This window comes from Parus major, chromosome 3, assembly GCF_001522545.3.
Source record: "Parus major isolate Abel chromosome 3, Parus_major1.1, whole genome shotgun sequence".
NCBI classification, from domain to species: Eukaryota; Metazoa; Chordata; class Aves; order Passeriformes; family Paridae; genus Parus; species Parus major.
Window position 1 is genome coordinate 8,680,424 of NC_031770.1, and position 21,946 is coordinate 8,702,369.

The 21,946-nt window shown below is 42.3% G+C and overlaps 1 protein-coding gene across 1 annotated transcript in view; it reads right to left on the reverse strand.

Annotated features, from left to right (window-relative positions):
- Window positions 1-21,946, reverse strand: part of MEIS1 (Meis homeobox 1) — a 104,283-nt gene that overhangs the window by 38,639 nt on the left and 43,698 nt on the right. The window contains exon 7 of the mRNA XM_015620408.1: window positions 12,759-12,904. Within this exon, the coding sequence (XP_015475894.1) occupies window positions 12,759-12,904 (146 nt within the window). The remainder of the gene's footprint in view (window positions 1-12,758; window positions 12,905-21,946) is intronic.

Here is a 21,946-nt window from a genome sequence, read left to right on the forward strand (position 1 = left end):
AAAACCCGCCCTGACTGATGACTTCTGGGTTCCTGCTGACCTTTGATCCCTTCTGGTTTGGCTGGGAACAAAAGAGCCCGTTCAGCAGGGCCCCTCACACGTATATTTAACGAAAGCAGCCATTGCCTGTATGCTGATTAATGTGTTTGCCTTCCATGCGGCAGCAGGAGGACCACGGCCACCCCGTGCTGCTGTGCAGGTAAGCACCAGCTTACCTAGCTCCTATGTCACACAAAATAAATCAAGGAAATGCACCACGAGGCACATAAGAATGACTAAAACAGGTAAAGACAATTTTTGTCACTGATGCAAGGAGTTGCTGAGACTGGCGATGGTGCCACGAGCACTATCCCTGTGGACCCAAAAACCTGTGGAGGGTTTCTGTCATTAGAGATTTGACGCTGCTCTGACACCGAGGGCCATCAGCAGCTCAAACACGCTGTTGCAAAGATGCTGTCGGCTACAGCAACCATGGAGGATGCTGTCCAACCCTCAGAGGCCACTTTCATCACTGCATATTGTCACCATAGCAATGAAGCTGAATGCAGGCAAATGACAAGGGTCTGTCATCACTCAGCCCTGGCCTGACAGCCCTCAGCACCAGTCGCTCTCATCCAGCCTCAACACACAAATAGGTCCTCAGCAGGCCCAAAAGTAATAATCTGCCCCTCCACAATGTCATCGTTTCATTGGCATTCCCAGCAGCAGTGTGCACCCCTTACACCCCCTGGAGATGGCTCTGCTTTATTCCACGGGGAGTTTTCGTGCTTTAGGGAAAAGTCAGAAAAGAGAGAGCCAGAAGGGATACAGTGGTACCCACACATCAAATATCAGAGACAATCAAGGAACAAAACAAAAAACAAAAACAAAACAAGAAAAAACAAAACAAGGAAAAAAATCTGTTGGAAAAAATGGAAGTAAAACGTGACAATTAATGTTTGAGGGGAAAACAACAACACTTCCTATGTAATGGCTTCAGCAAGGAATAGCAGTGGTACTGACAAAGTCTAAAGCTCCTTTCTAATATTAAACATGGCAGTTGTATATAAAATGCATCCGGCTGCTCCCTTCACAGAAACAGGTGTTTGGGGTGAAGTCAGGATAACTGGCAAGGTATGCCGGGCTGTCACCGACAGCAAGCACGGCCAACACACTGCTCTGCCTCCACGCCAACACCAAAATCAGGGTCCCAGTTATTTTCACGCTCTTCCTGCCAGAGATGCCACAAAGAGACAATTAACTTGGTCTACTTCCCTGCTGCCTGGGTGGAAGTACAGCAAGAAATGACAGAAATCAGAGATGGCAAACACTATCTCATCTAGAGCTCGTCTGCCTGCTTGGATTAATCATAACAACTCTATTTCAGGAGAATTTCTGTGTGGGGTCAGTTTTTACTCATCCTGCCCATGCAAACTCGCCCCTTTTAATTGCAGCACGTGGGGAAGGTGGTGAGAAGGATCTGTCTTGGTGGTTACCTTACTTAGCTCATCTTGACCACGCATTTTGGATTTTACTTTGTGTTTAGTCATACAGAATACCCCAATTTAACAGCGACCCTATGTTACCACGCCAGCCCTCTCACCATTTCAAAAGCTGCCTTTTAATGATATTTAATTTAGGCTGGCTTATATGCTACATTTGCTAGTGAACACATTGCCTGTGTGGCTCTTATTTAACACAATCACTGTCCCCCCACGGTGTGCAACACGCTCACCGGTCTGCAGCAGCCCTGGAAAGACAATTCACTCTTCAAACATTTTTTAAACCTGATTTACCGTTCCAGAGAAACAACTCCGCAACTAATCTTCCAGGACAAATGTAATGCCGAAGAGCAACTAAACTGAAACGTATAAATTCCATATATACTTAAAAATATCATTGTCTGTAATTTAATATAACAATATTTCTAGGCCTATAACCTTGCACGCAGAGGCAATTTCCCAAGCATTAATACTTAAATGGGTCATATGCACCACATCTGTCATTCTGTCCTGAAGTCTATGAGGCACAACCAAGACTCTGCAAGCCTATTGATTTTTCTAGCATTTGCTTTAATTTACTTAACCATTGAGAAATCCATCAGTACATAAAGGGCAACTGTCCATTACTGCCTCATTTGCAGACATTCTTTCTCCTCTTTTTTTTTTTTTTTTTCTTTTTTTTTTTTTTTTTTTTTTTTTGTAAATATTTCCCTTTAAATCGCTGTGTGTTTACAGTGTAAAAACGAATCCGGAAAGTGCTCACACCTGTTTCTGTTCAGTAACTGCTGCACTGAGGTATATGTAATGTGCTTAAAGATAGAATAAATATCTAGACATTATTACATCTGTGTGCAAAGGGTGGTAAATTAGATCCTAATTACATTAACAGGGATTCTGCCTCCCAGCTTAAATTTTACATGAGCACTCTGTAAAAATCCAAAAGCTCTGCTGTGGTTTCTTTATGAGCTGGTGATTACAGCTACTTCCTATGCGGTCACTAAATATTCTGTTTACAAATAAATGAAGAAGCTTTGAGCCAACTTGCCAGGGTAATAATCCGTGTTTTTTATTTTTTTTTTTCCCCAGCAAACCTTTACCACATAAGCATGGCAACAATCAGAAGCCCCGGCTTCATCTAATTACTCTATCACATAATTTCACAAATTGCCTTTTCACTGGGGAGCCAAGTGCAAAACACGCTCACAGTGGGATTTCAGGCAGCAGCTTTCATTTACTACTCATTTCTTGTTAAATTAAACACAAAAACACCAGTTGTGTGAAAGAAGTCAAAAAGAATGCTTGCAAATGAGCCAGACAAGTGTATCTTACATTTATACCATTTGCACAAAATAGCTCATTGGCAAGCTGGATTTTTAACGGCACCATTAACATCTTTAACCCTTTTAAGGCCAGGCATGAGGCTGGTAACTGGACCATTCTGACCAAACTCAGCCCAGCAAAACAGCACCAGGCAGAGCATCAGCTTTATCCTTTTGTTCATAACTGGGAAGAGAGGCAGTATGCTCCAACTCTGCCTCCACATAACCCCTTCAGCTTACCAGGGGTTAGAGGACAAAATCGATTCCACAAATTTCTGGGTATTACACCCACCTAATGCAAGGGAGGGAACAGTCCTAGAAATAAATCAAGTGGGATTTGTAAGCACAATTTCTCTTTCATCCAGGACAGCCCTCCAAGGTGTGGGGTACCAGTGAGACTTGGGGACACAGGGACCTGGAGCACCAGACCCCTGTTAATTATCTGAGAGTTAACAAGGCAGGATTGCAAGCTGCCACCAAGGAACACAAATTATTTTGAAAATAATTGCAGCCAGTGTAGCATCGCTGGTGGAAGTGAACCAGAGGTTACACCGCTCTAAAATGACATTTTGTACATCAACAAGTACAAAACTAAAACACGACCATTAGTAATTAAAGCTGCTCTTTTTGCAGCACCAAAGGCAGTAGGTCAGGTACCATTTTACATCAGAAACCAGCCCTGATGGCTGCAGATTTGCCAACACTATCTACACAGAGAAGAAAAAAAAACCACATTAGCAGCAGCTGTCTGTGTGCCTCGACATTGAAAATCCTATTCATACAGACAGGTGGAGTAATTTAAAAGCCAATGTGGTGCAATTTTGATGCAAGTAATGCCACTGTTTACTAAAACGCCACCATTACTGCTGTTTATGAAAACATTACTGAAATTGCATTTTATTCATAAGAATCCTAAGGTTTGGGTTATTACCAGTTTCAAAATAATTCTGACCCCAACTGCAGCTTATGGCCCTCTGGGGTTTACAACCTGCTGCACTGACAGACCCATGCTCAGGTTTCAGCAATGAAATCAAGGGTTTATCCTCTTTGCCGTTCCCACACAAGCACCGTGCAGTTCCTGGATCAGCACAAAATCCACGGCAAATAAGCGGAGTACTGCCAGTGAATCTGTTAACTAGCCAGATTGTCTAATATGGCATTTACCTTTCCAAAAATATCATTAGGAACACCAGAAGCTCTGTCTGACATGAGTAAGGATGGCCTAGGAAAAAGAGTTTCACTTCAAAGCTGATTTTAGAGCAATCAACAGAGCAAGGCGCCTAAGGCAAAGTCCCACCATTTTCTTTATGAGTTCAGAAAGAGTTCTTGGAAAATATCTTTATATCATGAGCAACCCCTTGGTTTTACTAATGTGACTCAAGTGACCACCTTAGTGTCACTAACATGACTACCTTGCTTTTTGGATCACAGGGACAGAGGACCCAGTGTGAGAATAAGTTCTTTTGTGGCTAGGTTTTTTTTAAAAAGCGCTTCCAAATGTTTAATGCTGTACAGGTTGGATTACAAAGGGCCAAACCTTTTGGATTAAAAAGTAGCCAAGAAAAGAATATTCATGCTATATCTAAAATTTGAGAAGTATTTTCTGGGCAGAAGTTTCTGCTTCATAAAGCAAAAGATGAAGTGGTAAGGCTCCGAGACCTTGCCTTATTAAAATGATGGCCCACCACTGAAGTGAAACGAGCACTCCACTAAATACTCTGGGTCTAAATCAGGCAATGATGCAAAAGGCGAGGTAAATTAGATAACTACATATTAACTTAAACCCTTTTCTGCCTACTTACCTTCTCTCTACACATGCATTTAGCACAGCTGTAGCTTGCAGGGTGAGGAGCTGGAAGTGCAATGATGACTCATCAATAAGATAAGATTGGTTGGATCTGATGATCTTAAAGGTATTTTCCAACCTTAACAACTCTATGAATACATTTGTTCCATGAATAACGACTCTATGAATATTGAAAATTGGATTTTGAGCTGAGCGTTTTGTTGGAAAGGATGGCATTACCCATGGAAAAATTTAACTTTACACCACCAAAAAAAAAGTTTCCCTTCCAAAGGAAAATTTTTTCTCTGGGAAACTTTGATGGGCAGACAGTAAACACAAGTACTTATTATTAGGAATTAGAGCCTCTTTAATATATGCAACTAGAAAAAGCATGTAAGCTGTAACAGTGCAGATTCTGTGTAGCTGAAGGTAAATGCAGGAAAAGGGGAACAAAACTTTTTCTAAAATGGGTAAAAAACCGAGTCACTTCTCATGCCTGTCCTGGAGCAACAAACAGACTATAGCCACCCCAACATCACTGCTTTAGCTTATCCAGACAAGGGTTAAGTTCATGCAAACAGATGTAGGATAGTGTATGCCAGAGCAAGGGAATGCATCTTACACAACTTGATGTACCACTTCCAAATGTGACCCTATTTGAAAGGCAGCTTATCTTACACCACAGATTAACACATCTCATCAGATATGCGCCCAACTGGTTTGGTGCCTCATATTTTGGCACTTTACCTGATCTGATTAAGTCATTTGCTAGCACACTGGCATGCTGTGAAACTGCTTCAAGAGAAAGATTTCCAACAAAAAAATTAACACTGGCACTTACATACATAAGCATATCTGAGAATCAACATAGGCTCTTTTGTAGCAACCGTGTTAGAGGACAAGCTAAATAAACAACTAATAATGAACAACCGAGCCCATTAATTTATCCTCATTTCCTGCTCAGCCACTGCTTGCCAAGATACTGTTGCTGCCTTTAATGCACTTCATATTGCAAACTGCTGGCCAAAATATTTCCACAGATATTTCCAGATTTAAAAATTGGTGACCAAACTTTTTCCCTCCCTCTCTGTCCCCCTTCCAAAGGTGACACTTGGATTTTGTCCGTCTGCTCTGACTGCAGAAAGGCAGTGCCTCGTGTAACACATTGCCGTGTCTTGACTGGAGGAGGCTAACTCCAAAAATGAAGCTGCACACGCAAAATAACACAGCTGCAAATATAAAAAGAAAGGAGAGGGTGGAGAAGAAAGCAAAGCATCTACTGCTGACTTAAAAATTCTTATTACTGCAAACATTCTTGCTGGTAAACTCATTTCCGAGAATATTTATGCAAACAAAAGGAGTTCTAGCACAACCAGAGCAAGTGTAATTTAGCATCTGAATTAATGTTTATCATGTTTCAACTTTTCAGTATTCCCTTGCTTCTACTCAGATGTGAAATTCTGCTAGTGTCTAAATACTAATGTGTTTCAGCAGCTTCAAAATAATTCAAATTCTTTAATGTGCTAGTGGCTTCCACACTGGCACAATAGTGCCTCCAAGCTAGAAACTGTGGGAAACTGGGAAAAAGGTAGGATAGACCTTTGGGAATAGACACACTCTCTCTCTCTAAAAACTTGTTGGCTGAGATTATTGGCTACCTTCTGATTTCAACCAAAATACTTCCCTGGATCACTGCCATTCCCAAGACCTGTGAGGAGCCCCGAGGAGATGACACATACCCTGTAGTTTAAGACATGATGGCTGTCTTCAATAGAAATGGAGCTAAATCACAGGTATTAAAAAAACAGATGCTGTAACTACACCACACTTCTGAATGTGAGAAGAGCCTAAGTAAATAATCTGGTTTCCTTGAACTAACTGACTAAAGCACCCTCTATTTTTCCTTTCTGTTCTAAGACCAAAGGTTTGTAGGACAGCTCAGTGCTGACAACTTAAATAATCTACAAGACAGTGCATGAGACATGCTCCTTCCAAGAAATCATGAAACTGGAGCAACAGCTGCATTGCCAAGGGTATCACCCAAAACCCAACCATTTTCTTTTAAAATGCCAACATTTCCCTCATGCTAGAAAATGGACCAATCCTTGGATGGTCAACAGCAGGTCAAAGCCATGGATTTGAAGATGATTAAAGAAAATGCTGGAGCTTTTAACCGTCACTGTCCTCCATAAAACTCCGTGAGGGCTGAAGGCTTAAGAAGCTAATTCAAACACACTTACCTAAATCCTCTTTGTCCTCCTTTCTGGAGCTCTCAACTCCATTGAGACAGAGCCCTAGAATAATTATCTTCTCCCATAATAACATTTCCCATTTTCTGCCATTGGAGATGACTGCCACAGCACCTGCCCCAGCAGAAGAGGACCCTCCTTGTGGGTTACCTGCACCAACCTCTGTTAGATGCTCTTGTTGGATGCTCTGACAGCTCTTCCTGCTGCCAGGAGCAGGAAAAGCCCTGGCTGCCACCTTCCCAGTCAAGGGGATGGCGGTGCATGAGTGACTCAAGGCAAGCTGAAAAGCCTGGCTTTTCCCAGGAATTTGGGACAGCTGCCACTGAGAAGTCTTGCAGATGTGGAAGAAAGCTTTTTACAGCTTTGTCCACAATAAAATCAAGTGAAAGAGGAGACTTGCGTATTTGGGATAAAGCAGGAGGACACCCCCACACACTCCAAGTCCAAAATATGGAAATCTGACCCCTGTTACGCAGATGAGCTCCAGGAGCCCTCTGGCATTTTGCAGAGCAAGTACCAGTTGGTGCAGAATGGAGAATCACTGTGAGTTGTACTTTCTTGGGGGGAAGGGCTGTTATTTTCTTTAAATGCTTCCAAATCTCTCGAGAGGAGAACAAAGAAAACCTGGTTCAGCCAAGTATTTTGCCCTTTCCATGTTTTCAGTACCCTAGTTTTGTACCCATCTACCCTTTCACTACGCTCCTTTCCAAAGCCAGGCAATCCCACATGGGAGTAGGGGCAGGCAGCCAAATTAACCCCGTGCTTCTCCCAAGGCAAAACCTCATAACTATGGAGGGATGAGAAAAGACATGTAATCCACTTGTTTTAACTTTACAGAGTTGCTAGCCACTAAAATATTAACATAAAAAGAAAACTTATAGAATTAAATGGTGTAAGTTTTATATCACAATGGCATCCTTGAAGCAATTTTTCTCAGCTAGATTCAAAATATCCGCTTCCAATAAATTCTTTTACAAATAACAGTTTTACTAAATAGATTGCATATTGCTTATTTTAAATTTTCTTGTTTCGTATGATGGCATCAAGTAATCAATAATGGTTAAAAATCCAGATACATAATAGAAAAAATCCTTCTACTTTAAAGTCAACATCTTTCAGCCGTGTCTTTTACCTTCTGCTCAGTCTCCCCTTTCAGTAAGATTTAACCTCTTAAGGAAATTGTTTTAAAAGCAGTTCAAAATAATGATTAAATTATGGGATTTCCATGAAAGAAATCCTCAGCCCATTCATTTTTTTTTTAAAATCATGGCAATTTGTTTTTTAAAAGGTGTTTGAAGTCCTTGAATCTACCTCTTGGCACCATTAAAAGGGAGTAGTTTATAATCCCCTAATGTGCTTAAATAAAGCCTTCAATAGTTTAAATTGTTATTAAACATCTTTTGGGATTATAATTTTATGGCTTTTTTTGCCTGATTAGATGATGAACGTGAAGATCATCAAATACTCATCATATAACAAACCAATTACATCGTATAATCCCCAAAATGAGGTTTGAATCTCAACATTTTAAATTAAGCTGGATTTAAAGGATGCAGAGTATTCATAATGAGTGAAAAAACACTTGAAACAACACCCCACAAATTCCCTTCTCCTAGTTTTGGATGAAAAGGAATTTATACCAATTCCAAATACCAGCTTATACCAATAATACCATTGCTGGGACAGAAGTCTAGGATGGGCTGCAGCAAAAACTAACCCTGTTTCTGCAATTAAATTTACACAGATTTAACTGTAAGCAAGATTATTCTTTAATTCCCTTCCCCCAAGTTTTTCCTTTATTTTATAATCTCTGCTGAGGGATGTACATTAGAGTGAGGAGATACGCTTGAAAAATTTGGGGGGAGATAAAGTGATCAAGAAAAAAAAATGTAAATTTTTTTTAGAAGTCTAAAAGGCTTACAAAACATTGCTGGGCTGCAATGCACTCTGAAATTCTCCTTAGGGTGACTTTCTGAAGGGAAGCACCAGCACAGAACTGGTTTATCCCAGTCCCTCCTCCATTATATACCCTGCCATAGTATTTGATGCTCTGATGCCACTCCACAAGGCTCTTCTCTATTTTGACTCAACTTGAACAAACAGTTCTTCACCAAATTATTACTATTCTTCTTTTATTCCATACAGTATCAAGCTTCCATTTCAAACTTATAGCAAAATCCTAAAAGCAGATTTCATAAACCTCCAAATTTGCCAGATGGTGTTATAAGCTACCATGAAAAATTTCTACAAGCTCCACAACTACATTTTTTCCCAACTTACAGCCCACCTGAGCAGCTCTTCCAACCCAGATGCTTAATCAAAACTAAATCAGAACAGCAAGGAGTTAAAAAAATATCCTGCAAAATCCTAAGTGTGAATCTGGTCAGCACTTTTGCAATTGTTTTAGCTGATTGTTTTTGTTGTTATTATTCCAAGAGAGGAGGGGGAAAAAAAAGGCAATTTGGATGAATTTATTCCCAGATTTATCCCGTGAAAAGCTTCAGAGCATACTGCCTGCATCTGCAGAGGACAGCACTTGCCTACCCTTTGGGCATATGTCAACTCAGTTCTGCACATCAGTCAAAATACTGTGGGGGGCTGGAGCCTGACACTGAGTGGGAACTACTGCCCAAAACACTTCGGCATCCGGAGAGAAAAAAATGGATTTCCTCCTGAGCGTGAAACAAGAACTAGGGGACAAACCTTCGGAAATGAAGTCAGTCCACAGAGGAAGACTTAAAGCTCTTGGAGATGGAATAACTGCATAGAAGGAATTAACCCAACCTATCCACTTCTGAAAGACTGTATTTGTCCAATATTTATTTTAGGTCTTTCCAACCAATAATCATTAGTATGACAGACACAGCAACTACTGTCTATTATATTTAATTCCATGCCACTGATGTGTATTAATATTACAATTGTGGAAGAAATTTGCTTTTAAAAAGGAGGACTCCCAGCTAACACCCCAATTAGGAAGCACCAATGGTCAAGGGGATGCTGGATTTTGCACTTAACTGCTCATTTCTCCTCTGCCATTTTTCAGATGGCAAAGTGAAGGCAGGTAAAGTGCTGGGGGCAAAAGGGAGGTATCACCAGTCACAACATATCCCCTGCCTGAACCACGCCCCCTCTGCCTTTCCTCACCTCCCACTTTAGGGAGGACCTTGTGTTCACCCCACAAAAGAACAAATCCACTGATAAATAAATGTGTAAATAAATAAATAAACAAAATGTGTGGGATCTCTGGTTTCCTCAGGATGATCTCCCTCCTGCAGCAAGGACATCAGGTGGGGACACCACCAATACCACTGTGTAGTGTTATAAGAGCAGCCATGGAGCCCCGATGCCCTCAAGAAAGAACAGGAGTTTCAACTCCTTCAGCCTCTGCCCCATTACTCCACAGCTCTGACTGCAGCCATTATTTGGGCCTGGGTTTGTTTTGGGGCTTTTTTTGCAGCCAGGACAGCACCCCAAGCAGCCTGCAAACATGTTCTGTTGCTTTAACACTCAGAAGAGCCTACAGTGTTCTCTAGACATGCTTTAATTTGAGGAAACTGTCCAAGATCCTGCCTAAGGTCTGCCTCAAGATCCTGCCTGGAGAAGGTCAGACTGGATAAACCAATTCTGTTTTACTGAATTGATCAGGTAAGTCTGGATCTACCACACTGCCAGAAGAGGAGAAAGCTGCCCTGCAAGAAAACTGCATGCTTCACATGGCTGGAGGACTCTGATGGTGGATTTTTAAAGCAAGCTTTAGCTCAGTGTTACAAGGTAGAAAATGCAGCATTGCATAGGTCTTGGGAGGAATGGCTCTTTCTGCATTTGAGTCTTCCAGAAGCAGACACCACCTCACAAGCAGATGTCCAGATGTTGTCTCCTAGAGACTGCCAGGAGTCCTGCAGAAAACTCAGCAGGCACTCTCCCTTTTTGAACACTATTACCACTAAAACCCTGCACCTAACCCAGGTGAAACAGTGAGGGGGTCTGTTCAGTCTGTTCTCTGCTCCTGAGACTGAGCATGGAATTACCTACAGGGTCAGGTCAAGCTCATGTAGTTAAATGCCCTACACGGGGTGGCTCCCACCACAAAGGCTTTTTAGAGACACCCTGTAGCCTTCTGCCATATACCCAGAAAGGCATTTGGAGGGGGTGTAACTGGTCCAGGCTAGCAGTGTGCTGAAGATTCCTCAAACAGCTTGCTAGGACTGACCTTTGTGTTCCTCTGCTCAGATTTGGGTGATGCATTATTTACTAGCACAAACACAGCAACAGGCCACTTTCAGGAAAAAATATTTATACTACTTAATCTGCAATTCCTCTCTGGAAACTACAGGAATTGACATGCAGTTGTTCAGTGTTCCCTGTTGTGCCTTGCCCTGACTGCTGAGCTTCCAGGGCCTCTCCTGACTCCTGAACCTAGACCAGGTGCATCAGGCTGGTGTGAGCCCTGCTGCTGGCACAGCACCCGTGGACTGCCTTGGGGGTGGATGCCCTTAACCTGCAGAGAGATGCCAAGTGTCATCTCAGGTGAGGACCTACAAAGGGGGAGCCATCAACACCAGAGGGACCTCAGCCTTTGGAAATGCTGGCACTGAACACACCAGACAGGGCTGAGGACCTGGCAGAGCTGGGGCATGGCTGACACAGAGCCTGCCAGAGAGAGAGATTAACCCGGAGACATCTGAGGCCCTCTCTGGCCTCTGAGGAGCAGGGCTCCAACATGAAGGTTCATTCATAGCAACCCAGGACCGCACAGGACAGGATTCCCTGCCTGATCCCCGTGCTGACAAGAGTCATGGCAGATATCTGGTTTCTTGGCTCAGCAGGGGATGGAGGGGTGATGTGCATGAGCGCTTCCTCCGCTTTACGAGCACACCCTTGGCAGAGCTCCCACCGGGGCTGGGCAAGGTGGCCAGCTTCTAGTTTCATCCTGACCCTAGCTACAGAGGAAAGAGTCAGCTACTGGGGTTAGAAGCAACAGCCCTTCCTCACTACCACCTGCAGACACCCCAGCAACCCTTGCCCTGACCCTTATCCTCCTGGTACAGAAAGGCTGAGGCAAAAAACCTGGGGCGTAAAGCCCAGATCCCCACAGAGGATAAAAGCACAGTGACAGATCACCACAATTTGACAAAGAAGGAGAATGGCAGTAGAAACACTTTTCTAAATGCTAATATTAGAAGGTGTGTTACATATTATAGAGCCCTGAAAGCAGCTCCAGCATCCAGCTTAACCCCACACACCTGGTCTGGAGCTTTGATTTCTAATCGCAGGAATAAAAAACCCCATTATTTCTGTGGTAACAGAAATAACTGCACATACCCCCACCACTTCCTAACATTAAATACAGGGGTAACTTACACTCTGGGAATGAGACCGTCTCAAAGAAAAAAAATTATGCTTTGCTATTAAACCAGATACATTCAGACCTTTCATCATGAAGCTTCTGATGATCTCTGACAAACATCTGAATAAGGTCTTTGTTTGCTTTTGGCTTTGTTTTTTAATCTCCCCAATTGTTTTCTGCAGTTCTCTGGAGCACAGAATCAGGGGCCAAATGCTGCTCTGTGCTCCAAAGCAGAGAGCCCCACTGCAAAGCAGGACAGGTCTGCAAGAATATATTCATATAAGCTTTAAGTAAAAATCACATTTGGCAGTGATGTCCTGTTAACGACTGCATCTCAAACAAACAAGCAAATCTAAAAACAACACACACACAAAAAAAACCCCATACCATAAAAACATACACTCTATGCTCTTCCCCTGGCATCTAGCAAATGAGGCAACAACAACAACTCTGCTTGGAAAAGTCCCTCTACTGCCTGGCAGCAACATCATACGTATTTTTTCTTTCTATGACTACTACAACTATGACATTATCCATGTTTTATTTTGCATATGTGATCTAGAGTTCACTTACTGTTAGATGCTGGAACAGCCATGCCCTCATGATATTTGTGGCTACTTTGGGAAAGATGCCACGCTTTTTATGTCGCTTTTTGTCCTTATCTGGATCATCATCATCACCTGTGCTGGGGGAAGCTACACTGTTGTCCAAGCCGTCACCTGTAAATATAGTGAATCAAATTTTGACTTATGCTACCTTTATATACTTCAGCCGAAGCCTGGCTTTGGGTATAAACTGCATGAATATTTAAATGAGGTATAAATTCTTTAACACCGTAATTCACCAGGGGTTGAGGGGATGGGGGAAGGGGGGGGGAGAGACACAGGGAGAGGGAGGGGCTCAGAAATGTGTTGGCCCCATTCTGGTTTATCTTGAAGGACAGTGTGGCCATCTCTGCCATTGTAACCCAGAACAAAAAGTGCTTACAAATTATAAAAATAAATTTGTAAGCATCCAACTTGCAAAGGTGGAAATGCTGGCTCTTCTTCACACTAAGTCACTTCCCAAAGATTCATCCCAGTCAGCTACTTTGGCTGAGCTGAAAATTAGGAAAGTATCAATAGTGTTCTGGGATGGGAATCATGACCTGTGTGAAGCTGGGTGCCTGGGGTGTGAAAAGTGGGGTGAATGCAGCTCTCTTGCAACATCATATTCTCTCAGCAAATTCAGAAAAAAACAGATGATTGAGGCATTGCTTATGTTAAGTCTTTTACAGATGTTCGACTTCCCCTGATTCTTTGATGGGAGCTGGGTAGCTAACTGGCTCCCCTCTTCCCAGCCCCAGCCAAAAGAAATTCAGAGGGGGATAAGTAGGCACCGATTTGACATACACCATTAGGAATTAATACCCTGCTTTGTGCCAGTGTGCCGAATTTGTAATAGGTGTCTGCTTCTGTGAAACAACCACTGATCCAGAATGAATTTCCTTAACGCAGAGAAGGTCTCAGACAGTTCCCATCACATTAGCAACACGTCTATGGGAGGATGCCACCGTGTAGCAGCCAGCTTGGGTCTGGGCTGATGGGTTAGCGGCCAAGGGAAAACAAAAGTTGCAGTGCCTCGTAGTTTGCACGCAATTTTTGTTGCAAACACTGAAAACAGTTTATAAACAAGCCCACAGAGCAAATAACTCTTTGCATTGAATGCATGTGGACTGAACAACATATCCTGATATCCTGGCTTCCAAAGACACTGCATTTGTAGCAACATGGAGTTGTGATGTTATTAGGCAAGTGTTTTTTACACCCTCGGGCAAAAGTGATGAAGAAAGTAATCTCAAATCACCTGAATACAAACTATCTCCGTTAGAGACAAAAAAAAAAAAAAAAATTAAAAAAGGGATGTAGACTGTCATAATTATGATTTGTTAAACAGCTTTCACCACCAAAAAAAAAAAAAAAAAAAAAAAAAAAAAAAAAAAAAAAGAAAAGAAGCTATTATTAGTGTTATATTCTTAGCACATTACTGACCATGGCAAATTTATAATTATCCTTATGACTTGGCCTGTGTCTTTAATGAAACTGTAACCTTGGGTAGTTACAGACAAACACAAGATTTTTACAAAGAAATTAGATATCCAATGAATTCTTTGAAAGCCCAGTATCTAAAAAAGGGCTTTTATACAGAGAAGCAATTCACCATATAAAATAATAATTCATAAAAGAAACATGAGCAAAGGAAACAACTCAACAGCATTTAAAATTCCACGGGCTAATCTACTTTCTGTCTGTGAGAGGCAAACAAGGAAAAGAAAAGTATTACGCATTCATTGATTAAAAATGAAAAGCTTCTAACCTAATGACACAGCCTTTCACCACCTCCCTGCCATGGTCCACCCGCCCTCACCCCCCAACCCATTTTTTTTAAAAAATATACTCATTTCAAACCCCCTTCAGATTAATTTAGCAGGCATTGCCTCATGCCTGACGGGAGGAGGACTCATTGATAATTTATGGAAATATCTACTATAATCCAAGGGAGATGACTTTTTTTCCAGCTTTGTGCATCAATAGATAATCAAGGCCTTCAAGCAGCCTTAGCTTCCCATTACCTCGGGCAAGAGAATTCCTGAAAGCATGCCTCCAGGGCACCTGAATTATATCCTCCATTAGGGGAGGAAAAGCTTTCTGCATTCCACCTATAACACTCCCCAGAACCTTTCCTGTTTATTTCTGCTGTATGAAAGCAGAAGCATTAGGAACAGGATTTTTTAAGTGAAGACTTATGTAGATACAATGGAGAAACCTTTCAAGCGCGAGCCAGATCACCTCCTTCAATCCCGGGCAGTGACCTATCCCAAATAAAAGGTTTCTGTTACATCATTAGCTCAAGCCAAAAACAGCCTTGGCTTAATGCACAGTTTGTTCTTCCTACTGTTTTTAGGCAAATACTGCTACTTTACTCCCATCTGGGAGGGAAATTACACTGCTGGGCTGTAATCTAAGACAAGATTTTCATTGGAAGCAAATGCTTTCAATCCAGTGTAAATACTGGTGTATGTTCAGAAAAGCCTAAAACAATAAACCCTGGCCTCGACCGACACAAGTTAGAGAAAGTGAAAAGCAGGGAGAGGATAAGAAAGCGCCTGGCTATCCTCGGAGCAAATGCTTCAGTAGACTCCTGTAAATTGTTTAACCTCTTCCACTTTTTTTAAATGGAAAATTGATCCCGTAAAGACTGAAACCACAGAGAGAAGTCTAAATGGTCAATTGTGGATTTTAGTATTTCCATCTACTTTGCAACTTGATACGCTCACCTCTGTGAGGTCTCCAGAGATTCCCCCCCTCCTTTTCTTTTTTCCCCCCTCTTTTCCTTCTTTTAAAGACCTCTAAACAAACTTGAAGCACCGCTGACCAGCCACACGGTAGCAGCTACGAACTGCATTTGTAAAATGTCGGTGGCAACTCTGTTCCTGAAGTTGACTTCTCCTGCCGCCAAATGAAGGCGAACTGAAAAGGTGGAAATAATCATAGAAATGATGCTAGTCCATAAACAAGCTTACAGCCTCATTAGTATAGCGGGAGGCTCCGCTGGGTGATTTATGCTTGTTTTGCTGATGCCATGAGGAAATGCCATAGGGCAACTTTAGCCAGCTGCTAATGGTTTCTGACAGCTTCTTAGCAACTAGTGCAAGCAACGCCGTGGCGTTTGCTAGTGACAGAAACCGAAAATGTCATATTATCTGCCCATGTGTCACGAAGTCCGTGTGGCAATTAACTAGTAGGCCAGTGACTGAGGGGCCACGGGCTCTTCGGAATGGCCCATGGCTATTTGGGGTCAAAGCGGGCTCGCCGTTCGCCTTTATACCGCACATATGCACGGGTGTGTGCATGATCCCCATCGTGCTCCCGCTGCCCCGCCCGCACATCGCTTTGGTCCCTCTGCATCCTTTGTCCATGGAGAAACTCCGTCTCACTTTCTCTTTAGGCATGGCGTGACATTATCAGAGGAACTGCAAGTAATCTGTCTTGATATGATGGTTGGAAATGGCACTTTAATTGGCAATACCTGATTCCCTGGTTTTGAGTGCTGGATCCGAAGGTGCTAGCTGTTTTTCTGCTCGCTCGCAAATTAGTCTAAAAGGATTTAAGATCACTGAAGCAGACTCGTTGCCTTGTCAAATTGCTGGGAGCACAGCAACTCTGCACAGCAACTAGATGCTATTTAAAAAAAAAACAACAAACCCACAAATGCAGAGCCTGTAAGGAGCAGAAGGAGAGCCCGGACTCCGCACTCCAGCTCCCTGGCGAGCAGAACCAGGCGCTATATGTCAAACTGTCAAACCTTTCAGCGTGGCCGTCTGCCCTTTCAAATAATATTTAAGAATTGTTTTTACACAATTTTTTATAGGCCATGGTCTAGTGAAAGAGGCCAACCAACAAAGAAAGGAATTTGTACTACAATTCGTCCGTGGACGATTTCTTGCCAGACCTGGGCCAGTCCCCATGGAGCGAGGCAGGTGACCTGTGGCAGCTCCCCGGCTGCTGGGGAGCTCCGATTTCAAACGCCCTCAACTCCAGCATCCCAGAGTTGCCTATTTAAGCACACCCAGGCATTTAGGCCGTGCTATCTTGTTCCTTTCAAGAAAGGATAAAGCAGCATTTATCGTATTCAGCCCTGCTGAATGGCTCAGACCGGCCATGCCAGCAGGGGTTCCTCTCACTGCGTTCCCCGCTCCGCTGTCATCGCCCCTTACGACTTCCCTTCCCCTCCCACTCCCCCAAAAATCAGAGGCAGAAGCAGCAAAGGGCAAGCGACTTTACAGCAGCCCCTCGAGTGGGTAATGCTCTCTTTGTCCCTGCTGATATGTTATAAACCTTTGTTGACAAAATAGGTGCTTCTGGAGAGCAACTTGGCACAGGCACTCGCCTTCAGCAGCCACGGTCGTGGCAGGAGTTTCCTGGTGATTCAAAGTCTCCCTCACTCCCACACCAAACCCAAATTAAATGTCATCACCCTGCGACGCTGCAAAGTCTGGCACAGCTTGGCAACTTTCAGCCACTCCAGCTCCCAGATTTGCTCTCAAACCTCAACCATCGCGGCTGTCCAGATATGACATAAATATTCCCAATCCCAAGTCATGGACATTTCTGAAAGGCTGGGAAATTCAGACGTCCTAAAAGCCTTGACTACAAAATCCATGCCTCTGCATGAAGCTCTTTAGACAAACGTCCTCAAATGAGTTTAACTTACCAGAAACCTCAGTTCCAAGTTGCAAATACAGCTTTTCTAAAAGAACCTTCACCAGATGTAACAGGTTATTTCTCACTCCACGTAGCCCTGCCCTACTATCAAGTCTGCATTTGGAGTACAAGTATTTTCTGTGTCAAAGAACACCAGACTATCCTAAAAAGCCTGCCTCCTATTCCTCTGACAGAGATCTGGGAGAGCTTTTGGGGTCTACTGTTCAATTTTCTGGGAGGGGATAAGAGCAGGGCACAGGCTTGCTGAGGTGCACCAAACAATATGATGAACACTTCCAGCTTATACAGTCCAGTTCTAGATAGGCACCTAAATACACAGCTTTAAGGAGTTCACAGGAGCAACATGTGAAAGATGTGCACCCAGAAGCCCTAGGAAAGGCCTGGAGCAACTTTTAAGTGGACTGACTAAAAGCTCCTTATGTTCAACTTATTTGTGTGTGTCCAAATGTCTCCTGTTAACAACAGTTTCTGCCTCCTCGAAGAACACGACAGTCTGCATTTACTTTTGCATTTCATGAGCTAATATAATTTAAATATACACTGTGTTTGGACAAAAATTGTCGACTTCTGTACTAGATTTATAATGTGTTCAGTGCTATGAACTGAAACACCTAACACAATGGCCTAAAGTTCATAGTCTTTTCAGTAGCATCTTTTTTTTTTTTTTAATTCTATCCTAATTTTTCTGCAAGCATTTAGATACAAGTTCCTCAAATTCCTGCTTCTGCTAGCATGAGAATTCCTGAATTGCCTAAGCCAAATATTTAACTGTTCACTGTCCACCCACAGCTCTGTTGGTTCCTTTCTCTTTTAACTATTCTAAGAACCAAAATTTCTTTAGCAACCTTTCCAGGTAACTGGTAAGGAAGATTTATTAGCTTCAAGCAAAATAATGTACTAGAGAGATTTTAAATGGCAAAATTGCTTTCCTTAACCTTTCTTCTGTGCTGTATACCATTTGGAGTAACTACTGTAATTTCCACAGCTTTACCTATGTTATCCCTTACAGAAACAAAACTCCAGCTTGCTGGATACCCACACATCCACCACAACCACTTTTTGTGGAGCAAAGCCAGGCTTAAGTGTGAAATTTTCCTATAAGGTACAAAACTATGAATTCTCAAAAAAATCAGGTTCACGGATGCAACAAGCTTTTCTGTGAAGCAAGAGAGATAGAACAAGGATCATCACTTCAGACCACCAGCTTTGCACAGTCTTGAGCAATCAAAAAATGTGGAAATTTCTTTATATGTATAAATTTTTCAATTTTTTTTTTTCTGACACAGCCAGCTCCAACTTGGCACAGGAATGTGGTGAGCAAAAGTCACACCCAAATGACTCTGATGTGAGTCAGTGCAGCTATTATTCATGTCCACAAGTACTGAAGGACAAGTTCACTACTCAGGAAGTGTCATTCCTCCTTAGAGCAAGGTGGCTAAGGAGGCAAGCTGGGCAGCAGAGGGGCTGAGTGCTCAGGTAAGCCAGGAGAGAGCTGGAAGGCCCTGACACAGTCTGTGGGTATGTGCCCAGCAGCTAAACCAAGCTGTATCTATCCATTGAGGAGAAACAGAAGTTTTAACATTAAAAGGCATTTAAGTTTAGAATATTTCCCTAAAACACATTATTTTAAAATTTAAACACACATGCATATATTGCATATGTAACATTAACCCACTGACAGCTCTCAGTCTGCCAATGCCCCAGCAAGGCACACGAGCTGAGAATGGGACTACCAGCAAAAAAGTACTTCAGAAAATTCAAAGTAACTATGAGATTTCTTTATTGGGAAAAGCATTTTCTATTTTTTTGGATTCATGGTTAGTCAGACGTGAGGAAGCACCCACTCCTGGAGCTCCTGGGGTCAATGGCAATCATCTCAGCACACTGAGTGGCCTACAGAATACCCCAAAAATAATTTACAGTGATGATGTAGCTCTGCTTGTGAATTTGGAAAGTGGTGTTGATGAGGGACCTTTTTTTTTTTTCATATTCCTTAAGGAGAAAGCCTTCTCAAATATACTTACTATAAAGTTAATGAGGAACAACAAGGTTGAAAATGAGCATTAGCAAGGAACAAATACCACGTGTCTGGGGGTGCACACATCTCTTAAGGAAATGCAGTACATGTTCCATGCAAGAATTCAGCCCATGACATAAACAGTGGGAAGTTGTCAGTCAGAGATAGTATCCATATTTACAAGATACTAAAGGACACAGTTGCAAAAATATCCTACACAAATATTCGCAGATAGCGAAACCTCAAAAAGTACAAATTACACTCTGGCATTTCACAAATTTTGAAGTTTTTTCTTGAATCACTGTACTTTGTTCTTCAGAGACAGAAGCACCTTTTTCTAGGAACTCAACCATCTTTTTTTTTTAACTTGAAGTCCCTTCAGGCAAGCAACGAGCAAATTAGTTGTCTATGCAAAGAGTAAAAACTGCACTGACAAATAGTGGAGGAAAACCCATAGATTTTACTCATTTTCATTTCTTTGGCAGCTTTCTATAGTTGAAATGAAGGAAACCTCTTACACCAGGTAGCACTTCTTAATGAGGTTCAGAAAACTACATTATTATGAGTAAGTTCTGACATATTTCTGGAGCTGTGCATCGCTGAATGAAATACTAAAAAGAAAGCAATTCATTGTATGGGAAGCAAACAACTTTCTGCTGCCAACAACAAAAGTTTACTTTGAGCAGTTGGAAGCAAATACCCTACAGAAAAGTATCTGGTAAAACAGAAAAACATCCTGCTTTAACCAAGATGCTAAAGGGCTTAAAAAAGACAGGTTTTTTTTCCCCTAACCTAAAAGCCAGCACGATGACTCTACAACTTCTCGGGAAAAGCTGTTTTTCAGTCATCCTCTCTTTTGTTCAAACACAGGTCTTTTTTATGAAACCTATTCTCTCCAGCCTCATCAGGAGACATAGTCCCACCAGTTGCATTCTCCATGAAAAGTCAACGACACATGAGTGAGACACAGGTAAATCCTCCACTGGATTCCAGCAGACTTGCTCCTGTGTAAAGCAGGAGCACAAGAAGCAGCAGGAGCACAGGACTGCTCCACCATGGGGGAGAAATACACCCAACTAATGCCCCAAATGGCCATGAGGTCAACTTCTGTAAATCTCTATAGCTCCTTAACAACTGGCTCTATCTTTGTGTTTATCCAGCTCCTAAGACACTTGACTCTTGGACTGAGCACAAGCAGCTATAAGAGGCTCAAAGCAAAGATCAGAAGCATATCACATATAAACTAAGGGATGTGTTATCTGTAGGAACAGTTTATTATGTGGAGCATTTAAGTAGGCTTCCTTCCCTAAACGTAGCTAAATTGCCTTGGGCCCTACCTACATGCCTGCTCCAGAGGAGAAGATGCTGTAGATTTCCAGTTTTACAACAGAAAATATGTGTCATAACCTTGACATTGTCCAAATAATTCAAAATGAGATTATTCTATTGAAAATAGTTTAAAAAAAACAAAACAACAACAACAAAAAACCAAACCAACTTGGGCAAGATAAATGAAAATACTTGGGGTTGTTGAACAAAAGAAAAGCATTTTACTATGGGTGAATTCAAGACCAATCAGTGCTGGCCCAAGCTGCAATTTGCAGGAACTATAATTTAGATACTGTTTGCCCCAAATCCTCTTTTGCAGAGCTGGATCCCCCGTGCCACCAGAGTCCTCCAGCCACAATGAACAGGAGAGGTTTAGTCTAGCTGCAGCTCAGGCAAGTCAGGATTCATGACCTACCAAACCCACATGAGATATTTCCCATTGGAAGTTGCCATGTGTCAAGTAAAAAAGTTCTTGTGGATACACAGTGTATTTCCTCTACTGCCATCCACTTTAAAATGGCATCAAAGCCAAAATGTTTTCCCTCTGCCCAGTCCATCAGTTACAGCAATTGACAATAAAAACCAAGACACAAATGAAAGAAAACTGATGTTGAACTTCACTTAGCATGCCATGGCTGCATCACATACTCTATTTCCCCACATACAGTGACACATACCATAACTTTGCAACTGCAAAAGGCAGCTCTAATAGCAATGATAATAAAATGGCCTCATCTCATCTACCTTTCCTCTTTTGACAGTAACAACATCTCCACTGCCATTGTTACAGCTTTATAAAGCTCCACTTGCACAAATCCCAGCCACTGAACCCTCCTGATTGGGCAGCTAGTGAAAAAACATCTGGCCTTAAACTCATGACACAAATTAACTATTTCCCTGTACTTAAAGCAAGAGGAAGATAATTTTGATTTGTTATGGAGTATTAATCCAAAAACCTTTGTGAGGCAATTCCCACCGTGCCTGTGGGAATTCCACCCTGTGTTTCACAGCTACAGAAAAGAGGGCAGAGAAGAGGGTTGGCTGTATCCACCCAGAAGAACCACTTCCACAAGCTGTCTGTCTTGGAGGTCCACATGCCTGCTGGCCTAAACTGCTGGGCAGAGAGGGTCAGAACAACCTGTGAACCTTCC